Source organism: Manis pentadactyla, chromosome 3 (assembly GCF_030020395.1).
Source record: "Manis pentadactyla isolate mManPen7 chromosome 3, mManPen7.hap1, whole genome shotgun sequence".
Classification (NCBI taxonomy): domain Eukaryota; kingdom Metazoa; phylum Chordata; class Mammalia; order Pholidota; family Manidae; genus Manis; species Manis pentadactyla.
In genome coordinates, this window is record NC_080021.1 from 186,693,442 (window position 1) to 186,715,279 (window position 21,838).

The 21,838-nt window shown below is 37.7% G+C and overlaps 1 protein-coding gene across 6 annotated transcripts in view; it reads right to left on the reverse strand.

Annotated features, from left to right (window-relative positions):
* Positions 1 to 21,838, reverse strand: part of RNF38 (ring finger protein 38) — a 143,086-nt gene that overhangs the window by 78,775 nt on the left and 42,473 nt on the right. For 5 of the 6 annotated variants that reach the window (XM_036888343.2, XM_036888344.2, XM_036888342.2 and 2 more), the window contains exon 2: positions 13,681 to 13,751. The exons of the other annotated variant lie outside the window; for it this stretch is intronic. In XM_036888343.2, coding sequence (XP_036744238.1) covers positions 13,681 to 13,751 — 71 coding nt within the window. The remainder of the gene's footprint in view (positions 1 to 13,680; positions 13,752 to 21,838) is intronic. 6 annotated transcript variants of the gene reach the window in all.

Genomic DNA, 21,838 nt, shown 5'->3' on the forward strand with positions numbered 1-21,838 from the left:
CTGTTTTTTTCATCCCATGAGTTATGTCTTTCATAACTTGATCTCTGTATTTCTTCATCTCCTTCACCTATTCACTTATCACCCCCAACTCCATAAAAAAATTTTTTAATTACCTAAACTACACGAATAAAAACAGGCTAAGTAAATTATCATGTATCCTTATGGAAGAACATTATGCAGCCATTTTAACCAATGTTTCATGTACATGTATTATACAGATTATATTTTTCAAGATGGCCGTAGGTTTTCCTACCCTTCATTCTCTTATGTTAACATTCTTCCCGAGTGGTGGGATCAAAGGTCCCTCTCCTCTTGAATTTGAGCAGGCCTGTAACTATAGTGGAATTGATGCTTTATGACTTGTGTAGTTAGGTCATAAAAGGCCATACACCATCTGCATGCTTTTCTTGGGACAGTCACTCTTGGAATTAAACTGCCATGCCATGGGGAAGACCACACTACATATAGGCACTCAGGCCAAGGGTCCCAGTTGAAGTCCCAACTGACAACCAGCATCAACCATCAGACCTGTAAGAACCTCAAGATGACTCCAGCCTCAGCCACTATTTGATGGCAAATGCATGAGAAACTCTGAGCAAGCACCACCTAGTTGAGCACAAGAAACCCCAGAACCATGAAAGATACTGTAAGATATACTATGCACCAGAGTTTTTACACACCCACAGATAATCAGAACAATTTAGTTTTATTTTAACCATTCATAATGAAAAGAAAAATTAGAAGGAAAAATGCTATGTTAACAGTGGTTATCTATTTGAAAGATGGTGAGTTTATGAAAGTCTATTTCTATGTATTTCCCCCAGATTTCTATAATGGAAACAAATAAATTATATAATTGGGGCATGCGGAGATTAATTTTTTTAAACACAAGGGGCAAGAACAATAAAGGAGATCTTTTAATGGCCAATAAATATAAAAAATGATGCTCGGCATACTTAGTCATCAGAAAAATGTGAATTAAAACAATGAGATGCCACTTCACACTCACTACAATGGCTGTAATTTAAGACAACTGAAAAGTGTTGGCAAGGATGTGAAGAAAATGGAACCCTCATGCATTTGCTAGAATGCAAAATGGTGCAGCCACTTTGCAAAACAGTTCAACAGTTCCTCAAAATGTTAAACAAAAATCTATCATGTAACCAACTAAGCAAAAACATACATACACACAAATGTTCATAGCAGCATTACACATAATCAAAATACAAAAATAAATATCTATCAACTGGTGAACAGACAAGCAAAGTGTGTTCAATCCATATGATGGAATATTATTCACCCATAAAAAGGAATGAAGTACTGATTCATACTGCAACATAGGTGAACCTTGAAGCTACCATGCTATGTGAGAGAAGCCAGACACACAAAGCCATATATATTGTGTGATTCCATTTATACGAAATGTATAAAACAGGCAAATCCACAGACAGAAAGATTAATGGTTGCCAGAAGCCGGGGTGGGGGGTGGGGTGGGGAGGAATAATGGGGAGTAACTGCTAATGGGTATGGGTTTTTGAAAGGGGAATGATAAAATGTTCTAAAATTAGTGGACATAGTTGTACAACTCTGAATATACTTAAAAAAACCACTGTTTGCAAAAATGAAAAATGTCTTATACAAATGCAACTATTGAAAAATCCTGCTAATACTAAAATTTGCATTGGTGTCACTTCTGGAAACGGATTCAAGGTAGTACTGCATATCTTTTATAATCAACATGTAATTTGAAAAAACACTGAAAAATTTAAAAGATCAAGATGAAAGGAAGTATATGGTCATGGAAGAAAAAACACTAGCACATTTCCCACCTTCCCTGAAAGCAAACTGCATGTGCTTACCTGTGCACAAACTAGATTAGTGCCTTCTTCCGTGGCTAATGGGCCTAACACTAGCACAAGGAAGTTTTGTCCAGAAAAGACTTCTGCCCTTAGTAGCTATTCATATACATGCAGTTTAGAAAGAATTCTCCCATTTCCCTCTTAAATGCCCTGTTTTCCTGTGTGTACCAGACTACTCTAGAAAAGTGTACCACTGAGGCTGTAATTTTAATTCGTGAAGGAATAGTCTTTTATCAAATTGGTCAATATGTTATCTCATCCTCAGGACAGATCTATTCCCTTATGCTAGGTTTGTTCTCATGGTGAAAATATGACTATTCCCAGGTTGACATTAGCTGAGTTAGGTTAATTTCAATACCTAGGTGAAACGTAAAGATGCCACCACAATTACATTTTTGTGTTATATTTGTATTTTTAAAGTATTTCTACAGAACCATCACATTTGAGCAATGTAATAGAGCACAAATAACGTGTGAAGCATAGGATTCTGAGTGTGACGCAGGCAGAGGCATCAGGTCAGAGGGGCCTGAAGGAACAGGCATGAATCAGAATGGAGGAAGGCAGGCAAAGACTTTCTGCCAATGCACTCGGTTTCACTGTGCTTTTTCAGGGCCTTCTTCATTTGCATATACTCTCCATTTTTCTTTGAGTATGTCATAGTTGAGTGGGTGAAGTTAAAATATGAATGGATTTTCTCAGATAGTAGAGTACAGACTCTGGAGCTAGGCAGCTTGGATAGGAATCTGAGCTTTACTACTTACTAACTGGGCAACCTTGGGCAAATTACTTAATCTATGCTTCATATTCTTCACCCACAAATGGGGATTTTGTAGGGCATTGTGACTACGCTGTTTGAGAGGCAACCTTTTCCCAGTACTCTTATACTTGTCCCCTGGTTTATTATTTGTCTTGCCATCTCTCCAGCCCACTTACAGAAAGCAAGCTTCACAGAGTAAGGATTCATATCTGTCTGTTTACAGCACTGTCCCCATTGCCTAGAAGAGTGCTTGGTACACAGTATATATACAAATATATAATAAATACATTTTCACTACTGGGAAATTGTGGGGTATGGCACTATGAATGACTATAAAAATATTGCTGGTGGGGGGAACTGTGGTCTCTTCTCAGCTCTGTCCCATGGTGGGACTTCCTACCCTCCATTCCCGGTTCCCTCAGGCGGCCACCCCCATGTGTACGAGCCCAGGCGCAGCTTCTGCCCTGCGCTCCCTCCACCTTTCACTACCCAGCTGCCAAGATCGTGAAAGCTTTGAAGCTCAGCAAAGAAGGGAAATCCATTGAGAGCAGTCTGTAAAGTGTCCAGCAATATCCAGCTATCACCTGAACTCTGCCTGCTGCCTGCCAGAACCTGGGATTCTTCCACTGGGGTCCTTGCTGGCAGGAGAGCAAACGATGAATGTGATTGTACAATACAACGAAAAATTCACTGTTCAACAGCTGCCAAACTATTAAGAGGAAAAATAGTTTAATTTTAAGAGAAAATAGAAGGTCATGATCTACAGGTCCTGTTCCCTGCAGTGGTGTGGGCCCAGAGATCAAGCTTAGAAGAAGACCAGACCCTGATTTCACACTTCTGATAGGGGAACATGGCAGCATGAGACGTGAGACAGAGAATTCCTCCAAAAACCACATATATTATGGAAATATAGTCAATACAACTAATACTGAAAGAGCAACAGGGAAGAAGGCTGCACCAGACTCTATACACCTGGAGAACAGAACAGACCTTACAAAACCAGGCACCAGTGACGTTCCCCTGCGACCCCTGACATCACTCCAGGGGCTGAACAGCTCCAGAGAGTAGAGCTTCTGGGCACTAAAGGGCGCCATATACAAACATGAAAGGTCAAAGGAACCAGGTTCAGACCAAAGTCTCAAAAACACCAGAAAAAGGCCCAAATGAAACTGAACTCAATCTTCCTGAAAGTGAGTTCAAAATAAAAATTACAAGCATGCTCATGGAGGTACAGAAAAATATTCAAGAACTCAGGAACGAATTTAGGACAGAGATTAAATGATTAAGAAATTCCATATCGGAAATGAAACATACAAAGGAGGAATTTAAAAGCAGATTAGATGTCATAGAAGAAACGGTAAATGGAATAGAAATTAGAAAAGAGGAATACAAAGAAGCTGAGGCACAGAGAGAAAAAAGAATCTCTAAGAATGAAAGAATATTAAGAGAACTGCGTGACCAATCCAAACAGAACAATATTTGCATTATAGGGGTACCAGAAGAAGAAGAGCGAGAAAAAAGGGATAGAAAGTGTCACTGAGGAGGTAATTGCTGAACACTTCTCCAATCTGGGGAAGGAGATAGTCTCTCAGGCCATGAAGGTGCACAGGTTATCCCAACACAAGGGACCCAAGGAATACAATGCCAAGATATATACTAATTAAAATGGCAAAGATAAAGGATAAGGACAGACTTTTAAAAGCAGCCAGAGAGAGAAAAAAAGATCACATACAAAGGAAAACCCATCAGGCTATCATCAGACTTCCCAACAGAAACCTTACAGGCCAGAAGGGATGGCATGATATATTTAATGCAATGAAACAGAAGGGACTTGAACCAAGAATACTCTACCCGGCAAGGTTATCATTTAAATTGGAAGGAGGGATTAAACAATTTTCAGATAAGCAAAAGTTGAGAGGATTTACCTCTCACAAACTACCTCTACAGTACATTTTGGAGGGACTGCTATAGACAGAAGTATTCCTAAGGCTAAATAGCTGTCACCAGGGGAAATAAAAGCACAGCAAAGTAAAACAATTAATTACTAAGCATGTGCAAAATGAAGTCAACTACCCCCAAAGTCAATCAAGGGCTAGACAATGAGTACAAAATATGACACCTAATATATAAAGAATGGAGGAGGAAGAAAAAGGAGGAAAAAGAAAAAAGAACCCTTAGGTTGTGTGTGTAATAGTGTACTAAGTGAGTTAAGTTAGACTGTTAGATAGTAAGGTAGTTACCCTTGAACCTTTGGTAACCATGAATCTAAAGCCTGCAATGGCAATAAGGACATACTTATCAATAATCACCCTAAATGTATATGGTCTGAATGCACCAATCAAAAGATAAAGAGTCACTGAAATGGATGAAAAAACAAGACATGTCTATATGCTGCCAACAAGAGACTCACTTCAAACCCAAAGTCATGAATGGACTGAAAGTAAATGGATGGAAAAAGATATTTCATGCAACCAATAGGGAGAAAAAAGCAGGAGTTGCAGTACTTGTATCAGATAAAATAGACTTCAAAACAAAGGAAGTCACAAGAGACAAAGAAGGACATTACATAAAGATAAAGGGCTCAGTCCAACAAGAAGATATAACCATTATAAATATCTATGTACCCAACACAGGATCACCTACATACGTGAAACAAATACTAACAGAATTAAAAGGGGAAATGGAAAGCAATGCATTCATTTTAGGAGACTTCCACACACACCACTCCAAAGGACAGATCAACCAGACAGAGAATAAGGAGGCAGAGGCATTGAACACCACATTAGAACAGATGGACTTAACGGACATCTACAGAACACTCCATCCAAAAGCAACAGGATATACATTCTTCTCAAGTGCACATGGAACATTTTCAAGAATAGATCATATACTAGGCCACCAAAAGAGCCTTAGTAAATTCAAAAAGATTGAAATTGTACCAACCAGCTTCTCAGACCACACAAGTATGAAACTAGAAATAAATTACACAAAGAAGATGAAAAAGCCCAAAACACATGGATATTTAATAACATGCTCCTAAATAATCAATGGATCAATGACCAAATAAAAACAAAGATCAAGCAATATGTGGAGATAAATGACAACAATTATTCAACAACGCAAAAATCTGTGGGATGCAGTGAAGGCCATGCTAAGAGGGAAGTATATTGCAATACAGGCCTACCTCACGAAAGAAGAACAATCCGACATGAACAGTCTAAACTCACAATTAATGAAACTAGAAAGAGAAGAAAAATGAGGCCCAAACTCAGTAGAAGGAGGGACATAATAAAGATTAGAGCAGAAGTAAATAAAGTAGAGAAGAATAAAACAATAGAAAGAATCAAAGAAAGCAGGAGCTGGTTCTTCGAGAAAATAAACAAAATAGATAAACCCCTAGCTGGATCTTATAAAGAAAAAAACACAGTCTACGCACATAAACAGAATCAGAAATAAGAAAGGAAAAGTCACTACAGACACTAAACAAACTCAAAGAGATATGAGAAAATACTATGAAAAATTATATGCTAACAAACTGCAAAACTTAGAAGAAATGGACAACTTTCTAGAAAATACAATCTTATAAGGCGGACCCAGGAAGAAACAGAAAATCTGAATAGACCAATTAACAGCAAGGAAATTGAATTGGTAATAAAAAAACTACCTAAGAAGAAAACTCCTGGACTAGATGGCTTCACTGCTGAATTTTATCAAACATTTAGTGAAAACTTAATACCCATCCTCCTTAAAGTTTTCCAAAAAGTAGAAGAGGAGGGAATACTCCCAAACTCATTCTATGAGGCCAGCATCACTCTGATACCAAAACCAGGCAAACACACCACATAAAAAGAAAATTACAGACCAATATCCCTGATGCACATAGAGGCAAAAATACTCAGCAAAATATTAGCAAACTGAATTCAAAAGTATATGGAAAAAGATCATCCATTATGATCAGGTAGGATTTATTCAAGGGATGCAAGGACAATATTCGAAAATCCATCAACATCATCCACATCAACAAAAAGAAGGACAAAAACCATATGATCATCTCCATAGATGCTGAAAAAGCATTTGACAAAATTCAACATCCATTCATGATAAAAACTCAACAAAATGGGCATAGAGGGCAAGTACCTCAACATAATAAAGGCCATATATGACAAATCCACAGCCAACATCATACTGTACAGTGAGAGGCTGAAAGCTTTTCTTTTAAGATTGGGAACAAGACAAGGATGCCCACTCTCCCCACTTTTATTCAACACAGTTCTGGAGGTCCTAGCCTCAGCAAACAGACAACACAAAGAAATAAAAGGCATCCAGATTGGCAAGGAAGAAGTTAAACTGTCCCTGTTTGCAGATGACATGATATTGTACATAAAAAACCCTAAAGAATCCACTCCAAAACTTCTAGATCTAGTATCTGAATTCAGCAAAGTTGCAGGATACAAAATTAATACACAGAAATCTGTGGCATTCCTATACACTAATGATGAACTAGCAGAAAGAGAAATCAGGAAAACAATTCCATTCACAATTGCACCAAAAAGAATAAAATTCCTAGGAATAAACCTAACCAAGGAAGTGAAAGACCTATACTCTGAAAACTACAAGACACTCATCAGAGAAATTAAAGAAGATACCAATAAATGGAAACACATCCCGTGCTCAAGGATAGGAAGAATTAATATTGTCAAAATGGCCATCCTGCCTAAAGCAATCTACAGATTCAATGCAATTACTACCAAAATGCCAACAGCATTATTCAATGAACTAGAGCAAATAGTTCTAAAATTCATATGGAACCACAAAAAACCTCAAATAGCCAAAGCAATCCTGAGAAGGAAGAATAAAGCAGTGGGTATCTCGCTTTCCAACTTCAAGCTCTACTACAAAACCACAGTAATCAAGACAATTTGGTAATGGCACAAGAACAGACCCATAGACCAATGGAACAGACTAGAGAGCCCTGATATAAACCCAACCACATATGGTCAATTAATATATGATAAAGGAGCCATGGCATACAATGGGGAAATGACAGCCTCTTCAACAGCTAGTGTTGGCAAAACTGGACAGCTACATGCAAGAGAATGAAACTGGATTATTGTTTAACCCCATACACAAAAGTAAACTCAAAATGGATTAAAGACTTGAATGTAAGTCATGAAACCATAAAACTCTTAGAAGACAACATAGGCAAACATCTCCTGAATATAAACATGAGCAACTTCTTCGTGAACCCATCTTCTCGAGAAAGAGAAACAAAAGCAAAAATAAACTCATGGGACTACATCAAACTAAAAAGTTTTTTGTACTGCAAAGAACATCATCAACAAAACAAAAAGGCATCTTACAGTATGGGAGAATATATTTGTAAATGACATATCCGACAAGGGGTTAACATTCAAAATATATAAAGAACTTACACGCCTCAACACCCAAAAAGCAAATAACCCGATTAAAAAATGGGCAGAGGATATGAAGAGACAGTTGTACAAAGAAGAAATTAAGATGGCCAACAGGCACATGAAAAGATGCTCCACATCACTAATCATCAGGGAAATGCAAATTAAAACCACAATGAGATATCACCTCACACCAGTAAGGATGGCCACCATCAAAAAGACTAAGAACAACAAATGTTGGCGAGGACGTGGAGAAAGGGGAACCCTCCTACACTGCTGGTGGGAATGTAAGCTAGTTCAACCATTGTGGAAAGCAGTATGGAGGTTCCTCAGAATGCTCAAAATAGAAATACCATTTGATCCCAGAATCCCACTCCTTGGAATTTACCCAAAGAATACAACTTCTCAGATTCAGAAAGACATATGCACCCTTATGTTTATTGCAGCACTTTTTACATCAGCCAAGATATGGAAGCAACCTAAGTGTCCATCAGTAGATGAACAGATAAAGAAGAGGTGGTACATATACACATGGAATACTATTCAGCCATGAGAAAGAAACAAATCCTACCATTTGCAACAACATGGATGGAGCTGGAGGACATTATGCTCAGTGAAATAAGCCAGATGGTGAAAGACAAGTGCCAAATTATTTCCCTCATTTGTGGAGTATAACAATGAAGCAAAACTGAAAGGAACAAAATGGCAGCAGACTCAGAGACTCCAAGAATGAACTAGTGGTTACCAAAGGGGAGGGGTGTGGGAGGGCGGCTGGGGAGGGAGGGAATAGGGGATTGAGGAGTATTATGTTTAGTACACACGGTGTGGGAGCTCACAGGGAGAACAGTGTAGCACAGAGAAGGCACATAGTGGATCTGTGGCATCTTACTACACTGATGGACAATGACTGCATTGGGGTATGGGTGGGGACTTGATAATATGGGTAAATGTAGTAACCACATTGTTTTTTCATGTGAAACCTTCATAAGAGTGTATATCAACCATACCTTAATAAAAAATAAAAAAAATAGAAGTGTAGAGAACCCCAAACAAGACAAATACAAAGAAAATCTACACCATAAAGCTGCTGGAAACCAAAGACAAAGAAAATCTGAACGCAGCCAGAGGTAAATGTCTCTTCTCAGGAGAACACCATATAGAACAGAGAAGACAAGTAGTGACTGTGGCATCTTACTACACTGATGGACAGTGACTGCATGGGGTATAGGGAGGACTTGATAATATGGGTGAATATAGTAACCACAATGTTTTTCATGTGAAACCTTCATAAGACTGTATAGCAATGATACCTTAATAAAAATAAAAATAAAGAAAAAAAAAAGACCCTAAATAGCCAAAGCAATTCTGAGAAGGAAGAATAAAGCTGGGGGGATTACACTCCCTGACTTCAAGTTCTACTACAAAGCCACAGTAATCAAGACAATTTGGTGCTGTCACAAGAACAGACCCACAGACCAATGGAAAAGACTAGAGAGCCCATATATAAACCCAAGCATATATGATCAATACAATAAAGGAGCCAGAACATACAATAGGGAAATAACAGCCTCTTCAACAGTTGGTGTTGGCAAAACTGGACAGCTACATGCAACAGAATGAAACTGGATTATTGTCTAACTCCGTACACAAAAGTAAACTCAAAATGGATGAAAGACCTGAATGTAAATCATGAAACCATAAAACTCTAAGAAGACAACATAGGCAAAAATCTCCTGAATATAAAAATGAGCAACTTTTTCATGAACGCATCTCCTCGGACAAGGGAAACAAAAGCAAAAATTAACAAATGGGACTACATCATGCTGAAAAGCTTCTGTACAGCAAACGATAGCATAAGCAGAACAAAAAGGCACCCTACAGTATGGGAGAACATATTTGTAAATGACATATCTGACAAGGTGTTAACATCCAAAACATATAAACAACTTACACACCTCAACACCCAAAAAGCAAATAACCCGATTAAAAAATGGGCAGAGGATATGAAGAGACAGTTGTACAAAGAAGAAATTCAAATGGCCAACAGGCACATGAAAAGATGCTCCACATCACTAATGATCAGGGAAATGCAAATTAAAACTACAATGAGCTATCACCTCACACCAGTTAGGATGGCCAACATAGAAAAGACTAGGAACAACAAATGCTGGCGAGGATGTGGAGAAAGGGGAACCCTCCTACACTCCTGGTAGGAATGTAAATTAGTTCAACCATTGTGGAAAGCAGTATGGAGGTTCCTCAAAAAACTCAAAATAGAAATACCATTTGATTCCAGAATCCCACTCCTTGGAATTTACCCTAAGAATGCAGGATCCCAGTTTGAAAAAGACAATATGCACCCCTATGTTTATCACAGCACTATTTACAAAAGCCAAGAAATGGAAGCAACCTAAGTGTCCATCAGTAGATGAATGGATAAAGAAGATGTGGTACATATACACAATGGAATATTATTCAGTCATAAGAAGAAAACAAATCCTACCATTTGCAACAACATGGATGGAGCTAGAGGGTATTATGCTCGTGAAATAAGCCAGGCGGAGAAAGACAAGTACCAAATGATTTCACTCATCTGCGGAGTATAAGAACAAAGAAAAATCTGACGGACGAAACAGCACCAGACTCACAGAACCCAAGAATGGACTAACAGTAACCAAAGGGAAACGGACTGGGGAGGATGGGTGGGAAGGGAGGGATAAGGGGAAAAAGGGGCATTATGATTAGCACACTTAATGTAGGGGGGTGCACGGGGAAGGCAGTATAGCACAGAGAAGACAAGTAGTGATTCTATGCCATCTTATAACGCTGATGGACAGGGACTGTAATGGGGTATATAGTGGGAACTTGATAATGGGGGGAAATCTAGCAACCACAATGTTGCTCATGTGATTGTATATTAATAATACCAAAAAAAAAATTTGCTGGTGGGTTTTTGTGAATTGCTGTGCCCAATATAAACTTATCATATGAGAGTTTGCAATTCACTGTATTTAATGATAAACCTCAGAGCCAGAATCAGCTCCTTCAAGCACTACAGGCTACAAGCTGATGTACAACAGCAGAGAAACAAGTTGAAGAACAGGCCATACCATGGAATTCAGAGACTTGCCATCATTAGACAGTAAAGGGTTGCCCAACAAATGGATGACCCTTTTCTCCTTGCCTAACCCCTGGTTCTACCCCCAGTCACACATGGATTAGTTAAAATTGAAGCAACTTTTAAGAAAAATTGCCATATGTTCCCAAATCTGAGATATGGACCATTCCTGACAGTTAAGTGAGAATAATAAGCAAAGCATCAACATGTGTTTTGAAAATGTGTTCAGAATTGCTGAGCAATTATTTTATATGACTTGTATCAGGGACAGAAAATCTGGTGAAGCCCCAGTACTGTAGAGAGACTCTGAATAAGCAATTTCTCCCACTGGGGTCACAGCTTCCAAGTTTATTTTAAAAAGTGGGTTGGATTAGCTGTACTCTTTAATCCCTTCAATTGTCAAAGTGAGAAAGGCTCATATACAGACACATACACACATCCAAGTGATATCAGGCAGCAGGTTCATTTCTATTTTTGCTTTTGCAAAACCAATACCCATTTGTTACAGAAAGAAATAAGAACTGTTGAAAACATGGAGATCTGATTTTTAAATATTTATCTGCTACTCTCCTTCCAAGAATGATGCCTGATGATCCCATACAAAGCTGCAATCTGTACCATCCAACTCTTAATGGTCCTCATCCCACTTATTACACTCTGCATTTTCTTTAATCCACTGCACTTCTCATAACATACAAATAATTTATGTATTATGTTTATTATGTTTATTTTTATTGTATGCTTCTGCCAGTTAACTATGAACTTATGAAAAAATAGCTATTTTTGTTTTGTATCCTGACATATTCCCTAAGTGCCTAGACACATAGCTGCCAATCAAGAAATATTATTTGCTGACTAAATCAGATGAATACATTATAAATACCAGTCAAGAGACCCTAGTTGATTCACTCCATTTCTCTCTGAGAAACAATCGTTAAGTATACACACTGTAGGTAGGGTAGAGGACAGTAGTTTCTGATAGTTCTTTGATCCGCTCATCAAGAGACAAAAGTCTTTTCTTCCCCTCTTCCCATGTATTTTAGGAAAAAATCCATTTCTTAAAAGTACAAAATCAGTCATACAAAGATTCCAAAGTTAGGAGGAAAACCCTTTTAAAGTAGATGGAAAGTATCTGGCAGAAGTGAACAGAAATCTCATCTCCAGACTCTAAACCTGGAGACGGGGCAGAGCACAGTTTGGCTTCTCCACCATAAGTGAATAAATGGACAGAGGCATATTATACTTAGCAGGGAAAAATTAACCCAAAAAATACCTTCACAATTATGAAACACAACTGTTTGTAATATTACTGACCTAAAGTGATTTTCCCTTTTCTACCATCACTCTTATTTTCAAAAACTCATTTCTAAAACCTGCGGTATTCTAAATTTTATGGAACCAACGCAATAGTCTAGAAGTCTCTTTCAGTGGCTTGCTTATAAAAGAAGTTAAATCCATGCCTCTGGATTACTGTAATAATAAAAGAGACTCTGGAATGCTAAAAGCATACCACTCTCTGTAAACACACTGAAATCTGTCTGAGCAAAAGTCTCAAAGACAGAGAGATCAACAGACAGAATAAAGCAAGCTGTTTGGAAAATCCCAATGATCAACCAACTTCTTGATCAAACTCCAACAGGATGCAGGAGAAGGATCTTGATTAAACAGCAGAGAAAAATAGATCACGAGGATTGGTCTGCCTGGGGAAATTACCAAGGGAGTGACACATTCCTGCCTGTAAGAAAAAAGAAAGGGGAAAGAAGCCACTGGAAACTGATGATGGAAAAGACTAAATTTAAACCCATCCAACATCAGCGGCCAGATATTCCAAAACCCAAGACCACATTAGTATCTACTCCAAGGGCTGGGCCATAAAGAGTGCTGATGAGTACAAGAAGCCCCCAACGGCAAAATTTTTTTAGAGATAAAAAGAACAGAAATAAAACACCATAATGAAACAAAATCACAAGAGTTTGTTGATTTAAAAAAAACAAACAAAAAGCAAAACAACAGACCCCAAAACAGGTTTCTTTTGCATGAATCTGACTGGTTCCATTCTTAATCTTCAACACTTAAATTGGGCTTTGGAAATTGCCCCCCACCCCACTCCCCCAAAAAAAGATAAGCATAAGAAGAAGCCATAATCTAACACAACTACAAAACAAATTACATCAGAATGTCTAAGAAATGTCAAACTGGAAACAGAAACAATTGCTGAGATAATTATCAGCTTTGGGAGCACTTGTTCATTTATTAAGATAATCCATCTAGGCTGTGCTGGAAAAGAGGAAGCACAGGGACAGGGATGAGGGTAAGGAAATAGAGGGCTTATCAAGAGTATAGCCCATCTCCTGGGAATCATCCTTAAATTTGTTGGAGCAGTCTAATAATCTGACTCACAAACCAGCAAGGTCCTCAGCATTGTGCCCCCCAAGTCATACCTTCCTGGCCCTATGTCCAGAGTTATGCAAGTGAATACAGCAATATAAGGGCAGCATGCATTTTTTCCACAGTAGACATCAACACAGACCTCACCTTGTCACTGTCGTCATGACAAATGTGGTCGTGATGGATGGACTGGCACTGAAAAGAAGCCCCAACACTACCTACGAGAGAAAGGGAGGGAAAGTTAGGATGCAGTAATTACGCATATTTAAACTGTTTTACCAATTAAAAGTGATTTTTTGGTCCATTATTCCATCTAATCCTCAACAATACTCAGAAGCAAGCAGGACAGGGATTATTTTAATTACGCATATTTAAACTGTTTTACCAATTAAAAGTGATTTTTTGGTCCATTATTCCATCTAATCCTCAACAATACTCAGAAGCAAGCAGGACAGGGATTATTTTTGTATAGTTGGAGCAAAACAAAACTCAGAGAGACTGACTTGCACAAAGGAGCAGTGAAATAAATGACAGGCTTGAAACTAGAACCCCATTATTCAAACCCCTAAGTAACCACTTCGTACTATATTGAGTGGTCAGCTTTCAAAGTGAGGCCACCTCAGTAAGCACAACAGTCTTCAACAAGGCAAACTTCTATTTACAAAAAAGTATACTCTTTTTCAGAATATATGTACTTTGAGAAAATAATTGACGCTATAAATTCTCAGCATATAACATAACACTATCTGATACATAATCATGTAAGATTATAAATTATTACTTTAAAAGTACACATTTTCAATATGCCCAATCATTTCATTTGTTAATTTGAATATCTCCTAATAACTGCTCTATGATAATAGTGGCATTTCAAACCAATAGGAAAACAAATCATTATTCTGTAAATGATTGGAACAATTGACTAGCCATTTGAAAAAAGGTTTTGGTTCCTACATCACACCATACAGAAAATGGTGACTCAAAGATCTATGTGAATGTAAAAAATGAAACCAGTTTTAAAAGAAAATTTAATTATTTTTTATTAAAGTATTATATGTATCATCTTATGTTGGTTCCCAATACACAACACAGTGGTTCAATTGTTACCCATATTATTAAATCCTCACCCCCTCTAGTGTGGTCACTATCTATCAATGGAGTATATGATGTTACAGAGTCACTATGTTCTCCATGCTCTACTACCATGCCCATGACCAACTTATACTGTGATTGCAAATTACTGTGCCTCTTTACCCCCTCCTCCCCAACTCCAGCCACTCCAACCCCTCCCCTATGGTAACCACCAGTCACTTGTCAGTGTCTACAAGTCTATTGCTATTTTGTTTCTTCTGTTTTGCTTTGTTTTTATATTCCACAAATAAGTGAGATAATATGGTATTTGTCTTTCTCCCTCCTGGCTTATTCCACTGAGCATAATACCCTCTAGATCCATCCATGTTGTTGCAAATGGGAGGATTTCTTTTCTTTTTATGGCTAAACAGTTTTCCATTGTGTATATGTGCCATGTCTTCTATATTCATTCATCTACTCGTGGACTTAACGTTGCTTCCGTATCTTGGCTACTGAAAACAGTGCAGCGATAAACATAGGGGTGCATATGTCTTTTCGAATCAGGGATTTTATTTTTTTTGGGTAAATTCCTAGGAGTGGAATTACTGGGTCAAATGGTATTTCTAAAAACTGAAGGTTTTGAAGTACAAAACTGGACAATGGGGAACACAACAGCACCCACCCAAGCACCATATATTTTTTGAGACTTATTTTATAAGACCAAAAGAAGCAGCTCCCATTGGACAAAGTTTTACCAGTTTGAGCATCAAAAACAACAACAAAGAAGATTGCAGCTGATCAAAACACATTATATCAATGAAAATCAATGAGTCCCTATTGTACTTAAAAAAAGGAAAAATAAGTAAAGCTTCAACTATCAATTGAAATCTATTAACAGAGCTTATTTCAAAAAGTAGTAATTAAAACTGCCCACCACATACCCCATTACAGTCATTGTCCATCAGCGTAGTAAGACGCTAGAGAGTCACTACTTGTCTTCTCTGTAAAAATCATTCATTTATCCTACCTTTTAAAGTAATCAAATAGCCCTAGTTCTACCCAGTTCTACATTAAAGAAGAATGCCAGCTAATACATGCAGAAGGAATTTCAGAATTAGAAAACATCATTTTGCAAACCCCATAACAACTTGTTGACTCAGGTAAGAGTTATCAGTTAGGTTAAAATCATTAGGTGAATGGCTGATGGGGATTTGTAAAGTGCCAAACTAACACTATACAGGTTACTTATAGTTGCAAGGAAAACCTAACTACACAACAAAGAGATCAATGACCATCATCTTAATCCACTGGTCAATCTTAGCATCATTATCAGTGAACCAACTAGGTATGACTTCTGATATGATACTAATACACTATGAAATTCAGACATAACTTCTGTTGGGCATTCAGGCAAAAATATTTCACTTAGATCCAAACTATTGAATATGATTTCCAGTTTACAGGAAATATAGGAGATAGATGAATAAATGACATCACAAGGAAGCAATCATCTCATCCAAAAGATGTTCTGCAGAACAACTGGCTCAGGTTCTCACTATGTCAGTTATTTTAAAAGGAAAAAGAAAAGATAGGACTGTGATAGATTAAAAGAGACTTAAGGAAAGTAATGAGATGTAATATGCATACCAGATTGTTTATCAGTTTAAATAAATGAGTTGAAAAGAGAATTGGAGAACTTTCAATATGGTAAAGTTTGATGAGATGGAAATTTACTGAAATGAAATGTTAACTTAAAAAAGCAGAGTATAGAAGAATATGAATAGTGTGATTTCATGACAGTTAAAAAATACATATATGTGTACAAAGATATGCATAGGAACTGTTCAAAAGAATATATACTAAGATACTAATAATGGTAATCCCCAGGTGAAAGTAGGAAATTTTTTTTCATATCTTTGCTCATCTTTGTTTTCTGATATTCCATGGTGTCCGTGAAAAAAAGGGCCTAGCTCCAAGGCTAATTCTCAGTATCCCTAGGAATACTGGACCAGATAGGAAGGACAAAGCATCAAGAAAAAAAGGAGGACTCTAAGAGCACCCCCATGTCCACGAGCAGGATTCCTGAGTGAACCACCCATAACCTTCCCTCTCCTTTGAGACCCTTACCACAAAATGATCTGGACATCCACTGTTACGATGCTCCGCTTTGCTAAGATGCAACTGTTAGCCTAAGTGTAGGTGGGGATATTTTGACTCCATTCATTTTGTCATTAAGTTCCAGTCCAAATCCCTAATGGCTTCTGACGTAAGTACTTTTTTGGAAAAGGCAACTAAGACCAATCCATGAGCACCCTTCTGGCTTGGCCAGGAAACCCCTCAAAAGTGGTCTCTCTCTCTTCTCTACTCCATCCTCTCCCAAACATATAGAGAGAATAGGGAGTAGAGAAATAGAATCATTGATCTGCGCTGGTTTGAGGACAGCACCAGGGCTAATAAGGACAGAACCTCACACCTCAATGATCTAACCAGGGTTTCTTTTTTTTGGCGGGGTCGGGGGAGGGAGTTTACAATTTTGGGGGGGGGGACCATTAATATACAATCACATGAGCAACACTGTGCTTACTAGATTCCCCCCATTATCAAGTCCCCACCACATACCCCATTACAGTCATTGTCCATCAGCGTAATAAGATGCTAGAGAGTCACTACTTGTCTTCTCTGTGCTATACTGCCTTCTCTGTGACCCCACCACCTATGTTATGTGTGCTAATCATGTCCCTTATTCCCCTATCCCTCCCTTCCCACCCATCCTCCCCAGTCCGTTTCCCTTCGGTAACTGTTAGTCCACTCCTGGGTTCTGTGAGTCTTGCTGTTTTGTTCCTTCAGTATTTGCTTTGTTTTTTGTTCTTTTTTTCTTTCTATAGACTTTTTTTTATTAAGGTATTATTGATATATACTCTTATGAAGGTTTCCCATGAAAAAACAATGTGGTTACTACATTTACCCATATTATCAAGTCCCCACCCATACCCCATTGCTGTCACTGTCCATCAGTGTAGTAAGATGCCACAGATTCATTATTTGCCCTCTCTGTGCTACACTGTCTTCCCCGTGACCCCTCACACCATGTGTACTAAACATAATACCCCTCAATCCCCTCCTCCCTCCCTCCTCACCTGCCCTCCCACATCCCTCCCCTTTGGTAACCGCTAGTCCCTTCTTGGAGTCTGTGATTCTGGTGCTGTTTTGTTCCTTCAGTTTTGCTTCATTGTTATACTCCACAAATGAGGGAAATCATTTGGCACTTGTCTTTCTCTGCCTGGCTTATTTCACTGAGTATAATACCCTCTAGCTCCATCCATGTTGTTGCAAATGGGAGGATCTGTTTTCTTCTTATGACTGAATAATATCCCATTGTGTATATGTACCACACCTCTTCTTTATCCATTCATCTACTGATGGACACTTAGGTTGCTTCCATCTCTTGGCTATTGTAAATAGTGCTGCGATAAACATAGGGGTGCATATTGTCTTTTTCAAACTGGGATCCTGCATTCTTAGGGTGAATTCCTAGAATTGGAATTCCTGGGTCAAATGGTATTTCTATTTTGAATTTTTTGAGGAACCTCCATACTGCTTTCCACAATGGTTGAACTATTTTACATTCCCACCAGCATTGTAGGAGGGTTCCCCTTTCTCCACATCCTTGTCAACATTTGTTCTTGTTTGTCTTTTGGATGGTGGCCATCCTAACTGGTGTGAGGTGGTATCTCATTGTGGTTTTAATTTGCATTTCTCTGATGATTAGCAATGTGAAGCATCTTTTCATATGCCTGTTGGCCATTTGAATTTCTTCTTTGGAGAAGTGTCTGTTCAAGTCCTCTGCCCATTTTTTAATTGGATTATTTGCCTTTTGTTTATTGAGGCACATGAGTTCTTTATATATTTTGGATGCCAACCCCTTATCAGGTTGTGTCATTTATGAATATATTCTCCCATACTGTAGGATGCTTTTTTGTTCTATTGATGGTGTTGTTTGCTGTACAGAAGCTTTTTAGTTTGATATAGTCCCACTTGTTCATTTTTGCTTTTGTTTCCCTTGCCTGGGGAGATATGTTCATGAAAAAGTTGCTCGTGTTTATATTCAAGAGATTTTTGCCTATGTTTTCTTCTAAGAGTTTTATGGTTTTATGACTTACATTCAGGTCTTTGATCCATTTTGAGTTTACTTTTGTGTATGGAGTTAGAGAGTAATCCAGTTTCATTCTGTTGCATGTAGCTGTCCAGTTTTGCCAACACCAGCTGTTGAAGAGGCTGTCATTTTCCCACTGTATATCCATGGCTCCTTTATCGTATATTAATTGACCATATATGTTTGGGTATATCGTATATTAATTGACCATATATATCTGGACTCTCTATTCTGTTCCACTGGTCTGTGGGTCTGTTCTTGTGCCAGTACCAAATTGTCTTGATTACTGTGGCTTTGGAGTAGAGCTTGAAGTTGGGAAGCGAGATCCCCCTGCTTTATTCTTCCTTCTCAGGATTGCTTGGCTATTCAGGTTCTTTTGTGGTTCCATATGAATCTTAGAACTATTTGTTCCAGTCCATTGAAGAATGCTGTCAGTATTTTGATAGGGAGTGCACTGAATCTATAGATTGCTTTAGGCAGGATGGCCATTGTGACAATATTAATTCTTCATACCCAAGAGCATGGGATGAATTTCCATTTATTAGTGTCCTCTTTAGTTTCTGTTAAGAGTGTATTTGTTTGTAGTTTTCAGGGTATAGGTCTTTCACTTCCTTCATTAGGTTTATTCTTAGGTATTTTATTATTTTTGATGTAATTGTGAATGGCATTGTTTTCCTGATTTCTGCTAGTTCATCATTAGTGTATAGGAATGCAACAGATTTCTGTGCTTTAATTTTGTATAGTGCAACTTTGCTGAATTCAGATATTAGTTCTAGTAGTTTTGGAGTGGAGTCTTTAGGGTTTTTCATGTACAATATCATGTCATCTGCAAACAGTGACAGCTTGGCTTCTTCCTTATCAATTTGGATGCCTTTTATTTCTTTGTGTTATCTGATTGCCATGGCTAGGACCTCCAGAACTATGTTGAATAAACGTGGGAGAGTGGGCATCCTTGTCTTGTTCCTGATATTAGAGGAAAAGCTTTCAGCTTTTCAATGTTCGGTATGATGTTTACCCAGGGCTTCTTATACGCCAATTAAGTATAAGCTGATGATCAAAGCTTGGAGGCCAAGTGGTTACCTAGGGTCACATGTGGGCCAAGTCAGAAATCATGTCTCAGACTGGATCTCCTTCATAATACAAGACAGGCAAAGCAAAGTAGAATTCAATCATACATTGTTGGCACATGGATTTATGTTTCCCCAGAGGAGGCTATAAGATAAAAGATACAAAGTTTTACACTGCTTTTAGTTCCTTTAGGACACTGGTACAGCCTTTGGCACATAGTGGGTATAATATACATATTTGATTGTTTTGAAATCTGGTCCTGTTTTTGAAGGTATTAACAGCCCTTCCAAGTCAGTCTTTTGAAAACTTAATTAGCCTACCACCACCCCAACTCAAGTAATTGATATAGATGCTAAAAAGTATTTGAATCAATCAATAATATATAAAAAGAAAATTAACCAGCTACATTTTCGTTCCTTCTATACTAAGAATGACAGGTAGATTAAAAAATAAAAAAATCTAGCCTCAAGGAACCTTGCCTGTACTTTATAAGTAACTGTCACTGCAATCACACCTAAAAGAGACATTCAGCACTGAAGTTTAATTTTTTGGCTCTACTCCCATTTACTCTTCTTTACGGCCTCATTTCCTTTCACTGTGACAGAAAGAATTTAAAAAAAAAAAGCCTGATGTTATAGCAGGACAGGAAAACATATTGAGCCTTAACCAATTCTTGGCCCAGACATTACTAAAGTCTGGAACATGATCACTCTGGGTTTTAATCACTCACTTGCCTCCACAATTGCTACCAGGATACTAGATCAATGGCATGACTACAGAGAAATGTGCTATGGGGGTTCCAAGTCTTAGTCTTAACAACCAACTAACTATTTCTGTTATTTCTGCTCCAAAGATTCAAGTATCATCTAATTGGTAAAACCCAACTTCATTTACTCATCTATTCTCAATATTTTAAGCTTTCTTCAAATGAAGTTACAACAAAACAGACCACTGTTTTTAGAATTACTTCAAATTTACACGACATACTACTAGTTCTGCCAGATAATCCAGTTTAGACATTATTAATATTAGGTAAATGTTGATAAATAACATGTGAGGAAAAAGCCAATTTTACTCTGAATCTAAAAACAAAACAAAACAACATTATTCACTGTTATAATAAGATCTTATTGATAGTTTGGGTTAAGTAGAGCAGAAAATTAAATTTCACAGTCTTGGATTGTTTTTTTTTAACTTCACTGAGATACAATTCACATACCATATAATTCATCCACTTAAAACTTTAAATTTTTTTAGTATAGTCACAAAGTTGTGCAACTACCGTCACAATAAATTTTAGAACATTTTCATCACCCTGAAAAGAAACTCCAAGGGCATTACCTCATTTTCCCCTCCAACACGCCCCTGACAACCATTAACCTAATTTGTGCATAGACCTATTCTGAACATTTCATGTAAGTGGAATTATAAAATATGTAGTCTTTGTAACTAACTTCTTCCACCTAGCATCTTGTTTGCAAGGTTTATCTATGTTATAGCATATGTCAACTTATTCCCTTTTATAACTAAATAGTATTCCAGAATATGGATAACCATAAATTGCCTATCCAGTCATCAGCTGATGGACATTTGGGTTGTTTCCACTTTAGCTCTATTATGAATAATGCTGTATGACATTTGTATATAAGTTTTTGTGTGGATGTTTGTTTTCATTTTTCTTGAATGGAATTGCTGGATCATATGACACCTATATTCAGCCTTTTAAGGCACTGCCCAAGTGTTCCAAAGTGGCTGCTTTATTTTACAATTCTACCAGCAGTATATAAGAATTCCTCTGACTGTTTTTTGAGTTGAATTAACTTTAAAGTCAGATCTAGACACAGTTCAGTAACTTACTGAATATATGATCTTAGGCAAGTCATTTAACAAATCATATGCCTTCCTCATCTGTAAAGTGGGAATAATAATGTCTACTTACCTAGAGTTGTTTAGAGGATTAGTATTAAGATTAAATGTATGAAAATGCTCGTCACACAGTGTCTGACACACAGC